Raw genomic sequence first — 7,092 nt, 5'->3', positions numbered from 1 at the left:
TGATAACTAAATACAGCTTCAAAAGTACATAGCATAGAGGTAATTTCTTTAGTGTTCGACCTCACCCAGAATCATCCTTTATTATCACTGGCATTAAATTACACAAAAACAAACATTCAGTTCTTTGTGCATTACTTTATTTCTTTCAACTGACTAGTTTTGTACACTAGTCTTTAAACTTGCTCAAAATTAAAAGGTGACATAAAGAACCCTCAAATAAAAATATATGATCAATCCATCTTTCTCCAGGTTTCTAGAAGTATTCTTTAAATGTCAGCAATCTAACTTCACACAGTTTCAGCACTGAAGTTAACTGGGGGAGTAATGTCAAAAATAAGTAAATCTTCTACAACGGATTGTGACAGCAGAAAAAACGAATGAGAAGAAAGTTCGTACTTATGGTGTAACCACACAGGAGATTATATATATATATATATATATAGGATTTCTGTTGAAACACCAGATCTAATCCCTTTAATACAATACTGCCTTTTTAGCAACATTATGTATGAATTCTTTTGTTACAAAGTTCCATGGGATCAATCTCAAAATCCATACTTGCAAAGGGTGGTAAAATACTAATCCAAATGACCTGTGATAAACACTGACATGTACTTTGATTCCATGTATTCAAAGCTGAAGTTCATTGCTGATTTATGAGCACCGAGTATCTTGGAAATATTCAAAACGTGCCTGCAGCTGGCTGACTGCTACTCTAATATTAAGCACCCATGAAGATCTAATTAATATCCCTCTTGGATCCTAGATGCTCAGGGTCAACGTCAGGAAAGTTGGGACATCACAAACACTGTGATGAAAAGCATAAAGCACACTAAATGTGAGCCAGCAGCTTGTTAAATCTGAGCTTCACTGAGCATCTCAACCAAATGTCATTGCTGAGGCGTTCAGTGTGCCAGGAGGCTGCAGCAAAGTTTTCACCTTGTTTAACAATGAAAGAATATGTGTGAAGTATATTAAACTGAATCGCACCGAAACAATGGATCAAACCCATAGGACTAAAAGCAAGAGTGAACTTAATCTACCTACCGAAAACGTTTTCCATAGCTTATAGTTCCTAGCATTATCTGCATGGCAGTAAAAACACAAGCTGCAGGAAGGTTAACTCAAGAAACAATGTGGTTAAATGAACTTCAGTGTCTACTTTGTGTGAACCATGGACGTGCTGAATAGAAGTTTCTGCTTCTTCTTCTTCTTCTTCCCACCTTTCTCATCTAAAAAGACAAGACACCAAGGATGAGGGCACGTCTTAAAACAAACAATGTAGCTTAACAATAATCTAAATATCTAAAAGGTTCCATAGATGTCGGACCTGGGATGTCGACCACGGGTTGTGGAGGAGCGGCTGCACCGTGGTCCAGCTGCAGAAGCGCCTTCTCAAAAGCCTGGCTGAAGGAGTTCTGAAAGCTGGGCACAGGGACACGGTCCGACCCGTCGCTCTCGCCATCGCTGTCTGCCGCTGGGGGAGCTAGCAATGTATCTGCATGGCAAAAAACACGCTAGTTAGTGAAGGAAGCCTTCAGTGAGTACCACTGCTTAACGGCTGTAAAAAGAGGCTTTACAGGAAATTCCCCACAAAGCTTCTCTTATTTCACCCACAGCGATCACCTATAGTACGGGCTACGTGCACGTACACAGCGAACCATGAATACATAAATCCATTATGTTGTCAATAGCAGTCTAACAGATCATTTTACAAGGGAAGCCTTTTGTCAGGATTGCTTTAATGACAAATCCCGACTGTAGGCATTTGACACTGTGTTAGAGACTCCTCGGCTGTGATGGGGTTTGATTTACTCAGGAGCATCGCAATCATGCAAACTCCATTGGGATCACAGAAAAGAGGCAGAGGGAAATTGTTTCTGTGTAAGTACTGAATAGCGTTTTTGCTTTTAGAACTGTTGGATTAGATTTTCACATTCATAATCTTGCACTACCTTTCTTTGGAGTGATCCTGGGCCCAGCATCCCCTCTGGCTTTCCCATCTCTTAGCATCTGGGACACAGCATGTCAAGTATACAGGTTACATTCCACGACATAAGCCCACTTCAGTTATGTGATGCATTTACCTCATGAAAAGGCTGTCTCAATTCATTGTATCAGTATTTTGCAATTTTTCAGTTTGCTATACACACCTGTGCAAAGGACATACAGTGGGAGTCATCCTCCAGACTACCCACAATGGGAAAAGAGCTTTGCCCATTCAGATTTGGGAATGTCATCCCATCTAAAATAACAAAAAGAATGCTCAACTCACAATGTCCAAATGCATGAACCTAAACCATAACAGGCAGAGGTTACATTTACAGCACTGAACAATAAAATGCAGCATAAGGAGCTTCCCTCACCAGAGGAAGGACTGCTGCTGAGGGGGGACGCAGGGGCAAACGTGAAGTCAGGCTGCATTAGGGGGCAGCTGTTGTTAGGAGGAGATCCAAACGCTGGGAAATGGTGAAGGTTCTCTAATCCGATATGCACCTCTGGATCTGGGGAACATATGAATGGAATTAAGCAACAAACCTCAGTCTGATTTCTCTCATATGTATTGTTTAATTTCTGGCTTGTGATTGGGACTGCTGTACTTACATTTACCCTGCTTCTTGTTCTCCTCAATTTCAATCCGCTTCTCTCTGCGCTTCTCATCCCTTGCTTTCTTATGCCTCAGGCGCTTTCTCTTCTCCAGATCATCTAGCAGTTTGCCCGGAAAATATATACAATCCCCCGTTAAAATAAATGAAATCTCCCTGCTGCATCTGTAAATTCACATTCCGAGAAGAGGCAAAGTGTACCAACCTGCAAATGTATCCAGAGTCTCTTTGGACAGGATTGGCGGCTGTAGGGCCAACTCACAGATGCTGAACTCACATGTGAGTGGCAGATGGGCCAGATACCGATGACGCCGACGGATCTCCTGCCACAGAGCCATGTACGAAAAGTCAGTTGAAGCAATAGCTGCGATTGCCATTTGTAAAAGAATCAAAGTTATAAACCATGGAGGAATACAGTAGTTTGTAAAAGCGGCTTTGGGGAGAAATATTTACATCCTCACACTTTAAACACCAATTACTCCATCTGGTGAAAAAGCTAAACCAAAATGATCAGAATGGCATTGGATATGTGCTTCGCTGACCTCGGTGACTGTGTGTCCGTCTATCTCCAACACTGTGGCAGTGATGGAGTCAGGACTGGCCTCCAAGCTGCCATATTCACGCAGCAGACAGCGTACATTCACAGGATGCAGGAACATCTGCTGGCAGTCATCAGCTGGACGGACACACGGGAGAGGGAGAAAAAGGTAATAAGAAATGTCACACACTGACGTTTAAAACGGCCAACTTTTTCATGTTAACTTCCTGTTAATTACTGTAAACCAGATTGTCCAGTTAAATAATAGTGTCAGCTTTTGATTCATTATTTTTATATATTTAGGTAGTGTGCCATTCAGTTTCTTTGAAATTATTTTCAAGGTTAAAAATGAATACTATATTATTTGTGTGGGCAGGGGAAACCATACAAGGCTGGGGAGTAGGAAATAAGCACCTTGGTAGAAATAATAGTACGGTCCATGCACCACGCTGTTTGAGGGGCGACCTGACTCGGTCTGGCTCTCCTCATCGGGTTGAGGCTCTGGGGCTGCATCTATCATAGCCTCTGGAAGTTCCTCTACCACACTCTCCAGAATACTTTCGGGGAAGTCGGACGGCTGTGCGGTGCCCTCCTCTGGGACCTCAGCCACCTCATCATCAAAGGCAGAGGAGTACTGCAGCACCGGCTACAAAAGGAAAGACAGACATTGTACTATATGATAGAAGTATAGGCATTGGGGGGGGAGAATCTGCACGAAATATCATTTGATAAAGTCACAAATAGATCATGTCATACAAAAATGATAAAAAGATGCATTTTTAGAGTCACCTTGGTGCTGCTGATGGTAGTGACCACTTCCTTCACACAAGAAGGTTCTTCTAGAGTGAGAAAGGACAGGTCGAAGCTATTTCCAAACTGTGCCTTCTGTTGCTTCAGAAGCATTTCCTCTCGCTCCTAAACAATAAAGACATAAAGTTAGAGGTAAATATTAGTAGACAGGTATGTCATTTTGATGACTGTGTACTGTCTACAGGTTCATTTTTTAGTACGGATACAAAATACATTGTTTGGTTTCAAAGAGGCACGTAGCTTTAGTTACCTGCAAAAGACAAAGGGCGCTCTGGATGAAACAGGCTTGAGCGTCTCCTTCCTGGCTGAGTTGAGCCTGCAGGACGGCTTTCTCTTCCTCCACCAAGCTCAGGACCTGCGTCGGGGAGGTCAGCAGCAGCTTGGAGTACGGGCTGAGACACGTATCTAGAAAAGCCATGTCATACCAGATTGAATACAAAATGAGGAAACCATCCCCTTCAGGATTAAGACACTTCCACAACATTAATACATCTTCAAACAACATAACCCAGCGTGTTCAAGTACATAAAAAGCCTGTTGTGTAGAACATGTCATTTTGAGGACTATGCTGGGTATAGCTTTCATAAAAAGGTTCCCCTGCCTCTCACCTCCAAAGCGAACCGGCTCCTCCACCTTCACCCACTGAGAGCTAGGCATGGCCACCAGAGCTCCCTTTTCCCTCTGCATCAGGCGCATGGTGATTACATCCCCAGCCACGTACTGTCTGGTCTCCATAGCAACCACACTGCAATAAGGAAGCAATGATCAAAGAAACCAAACAAAAACAAATTTAATAAATCAAACTCTATGGGAAGACTTTATTGTTTTCCTTGTTGTGCCTTTTTAAAAGAAGTATTTACCCCTCCCCAACTGCTTGATTTTGTTTCGCTAGCCTACAGGGCTTTCTTATTTATTCTTTACCTCTTAAGGTCAGCGGTATTAACTGCCTCATAGCAAATGGGGCACTTGGACCAGTTCTTGTCACCAAGAGACAGGTAGTGCAGCATGCACGGCCAGCAGAAGATGTGTCCACACCGGGTGATGCGGGCCGACAGAGGGGGGTAGAGGCAGATGGGGCAAGATGGCACCTCATGACTGTAGATGCGCTGTAGACGTGGACAGATGGGTTGGGATTACGCGCATCAGTGAGAACATGACAGAGGGCTTCATTACTGACACACATGTACCATACTCACCACTTGCTCCACACAGTCCCAGTTGACCAGAGTGTCTGGATCAGTGAAGTGAGCCTTGTAGTCCTGGTCATCAGTCACCACAAACTGGCAACTGAAATACACAAAGTCTGTTAACTCACACACTTCTATGCGCTATATTTCCTGTTGGGTTTTGGGGAGCGGTTGCTCACTTGGCCTGCAGAAAAAGCTCCTTGTTGAAGGGCTTGTGCTTGTGGCCCCATTTGTTTCGGCGGCCCCAACCGAAGTGTCCTCCGTCTCCGATGCCACCGTTACCTCCACGGGGTTCAAAGGAGAAGTTCAGCAGGTGGTTGAGGCTTATTTTTTTAGGTCCAGCAAACTGAGCCGGGCTAAACTCGGCCCGGCGTGTCTCTGCTACCTGGAGGGGCAGAAGTGGATAACAATCTGTAGAGCATATTTGGACTTCAAATTGATGCTGTGCTTCATCTCAAAGTTATCTCAAAGATTAGACCGTTGTCATTAGTTTATGATGCAAGATATATTTTTTTGTTATTAAAGGATAATCAATCAAGAATACTGACCTCCTCCCGTCGTCCTCCACCTGTAACTCCATACTGTCGTGCTCCACCTCTCTGGGGGGGTCTCTTCTCAAAATTTTTGCTTTTCTGTGAATTGGTGTGGCGAGAGCCTTGGAAACTTTCAGTTTTAGGAAAGGAGGGCTCACGCTTGCGGCTGTAGCGCTTGGAGCCTCCATTATTTTTACCTTCTGAAAAAAAAAAAAAACATTTGTCAGTGACATGAACACAAAAGTATTATCCTTCAATGTAAAATTTAATTTAACTAATGCCTCATTTTTAAGATTTTTCCGAGAAAGGAATATTGTAAGGGGTTTGCAACCCGGTTTCATGTAGAATATGTAAAAATATGTAATTAAGGCTATTATAATTAGTGTTGTTGGTAACTATCAGGCCTTTCGTAGACAGTCCCTCCTGTCTTTAACACAAACAGCATATTGCAGATTTGAATACTACATTAAAAGGGGAAACCTCTTAAGGTCACACATTCTCTAGCTTCAAAGTGGGATTCTGACAGTTGTTACAAACTAGCTTAAAAGCTGCAAAAAAGTGGGTCGTTAAAATGTGTCAGTGGGTCTGCATCCACGAATCAGAGCAGAGAGGCTATTACAGAAGACATCGTTGCGTACAGGTATTAGATAACGTTACGGCTCGGCCGGACAGAGGGCAAAATGTTTGAGCGTGACATCAGCCGCTCCAGATAAAAACAACCGCTGATGCGCTGCTAGGCCCCAGCAGGCCACAAGGCGACGAGTGTCTAGCTGGGAGGACACCATGTTTGATAACTTCGAGTGACGTCTGTGTCTGTGTCGTGTGCTGAAGTCTTTTCACCTGTTTTGGGTTTAGAGTCGCCCGGTGTCGGGCCCGTGGAGCTGGAACGGGGCGGGACCTTGCTGTTGGTGCTGCTGTTGGGGTTTTTCTCCATGTTTGTTTCCGTGCGGTGAGCGGTTCTGGGACGGAGCTCCGGGTAGAGAGCCGCCGAGCTCTCTAGCATCAAACGGAAAAACTAAAGGGGAAATCGGGCGATAGTAACTGCGGGTCAGGCAACGAAGGCCCTGATTCATTTCTGTCAAACACGGCGACCCCATTACGGCGACATCTTGACAAAAGAAAACGAGAAAAAAAAGACACGATTTCGGCGTCTCAAGTTATGGAGGCTGTTAGTAGAGAGGAGAGCTCGCCACGCGCAGCCAAGACCCCCGAATTTAAGGTTTTTTTTCTTGTTAGGGAATACAAAATGCCCTTAACAAGGCGTTAAGCGTTTTCCAAAAGCTGGAAAACGTGATCTTTTAGAGATTTTGACAAAAAAATATCTCCGTAACAACGGGATTGCACTAATGGCGACGGGTCGCCAAACGGGAACCTGCGATACCCGGATGTTTCTTGTGCTGTCTGCAAGTCTGTTTGGT

The 7,092-nt window shown here is 44.0% G+C and overlaps 1 protein-coding gene across 1 annotated transcript; it reads right to left on the bottom strand.

Moving 5' to 3' along the window:
• Positions 1–115: 115 nt before the first annotated feature.
• Positions 116–7,066, bottom strand: rnf10 (ring finger protein 10). Its single transcript, XM_037481356.2, has 17 exons — positions 6,515–7,066; positions 5,690–5,874; positions 5,321–5,526; positions 5,151–5,241; positions 4,876–5,060; positions 4,563–4,699; positions 4,205–4,359; positions 3,934–4,059; positions 3,559–3,790; positions 3,149–3,282; positions 2,812–2,929; positions 2,605–2,706; positions 2,367–2,504; positions 2,154–2,245; positions 1,956–2,013; positions 1,331–1,498; positions 116–1,232 (listed from the first exon to the last, which is right to left on the bottom strand). The coding sequence occupies exons 1-17, from the start codon at positions 6,675–6,677 to the stop codon at positions 1,159–1,161; spliced, it is 2,364 nt and encodes a 787-aa protein (XP_037337253.2). The 5' UTR covers positions 6,678–7,066; the 3' UTR covers positions 116–1,158.
• Positions 7,067–7,092: the final 26 nt, after the last annotated feature.

This window comes from Pungitius pungitius, chromosome 5 (assembly GCF_949316345.1).
Source record: "Pungitius pungitius chromosome 5, fPunPun2.1, whole genome shotgun sequence".
Taxonomy (NCBI): domain Eukaryota; kingdom Metazoa; phylum Chordata; class Actinopteri; order Perciformes; family Gasterosteidae; genus Pungitius; species Pungitius pungitius.
This window is presented reverse-complemented; position numbering and strand designations above follow the sequence as displayed.

What these genes read in the sequence shown, in the direction of transcription:
- rnf10 (XM_037481356.2), bottom strand. Translation starts at nt 6,677, where the DNA reads ATGCTAGAGAGCTCGGCGGCTCTCTACCCGGAGCTCCGTCCCAGAACC. An exon ending in GTGGAGGACGACGGGAGGAG is followed by an intron (nt 5,527 to 5,689) that starts GTCAGTATTCTT and finishes CTGCCCCTCCAG; the next exon opens with GTAGCAGAGACACGCCGGGC. An exon ending in CAGGATCACTCCAAAGAAAG is followed by an intron (nt 1,499 to 1,955) that starts GTAGTGCAAGAT and finishes TTTGCCATGCAG; the next exon opens with ATACATTGCTAGCTCCCCCA.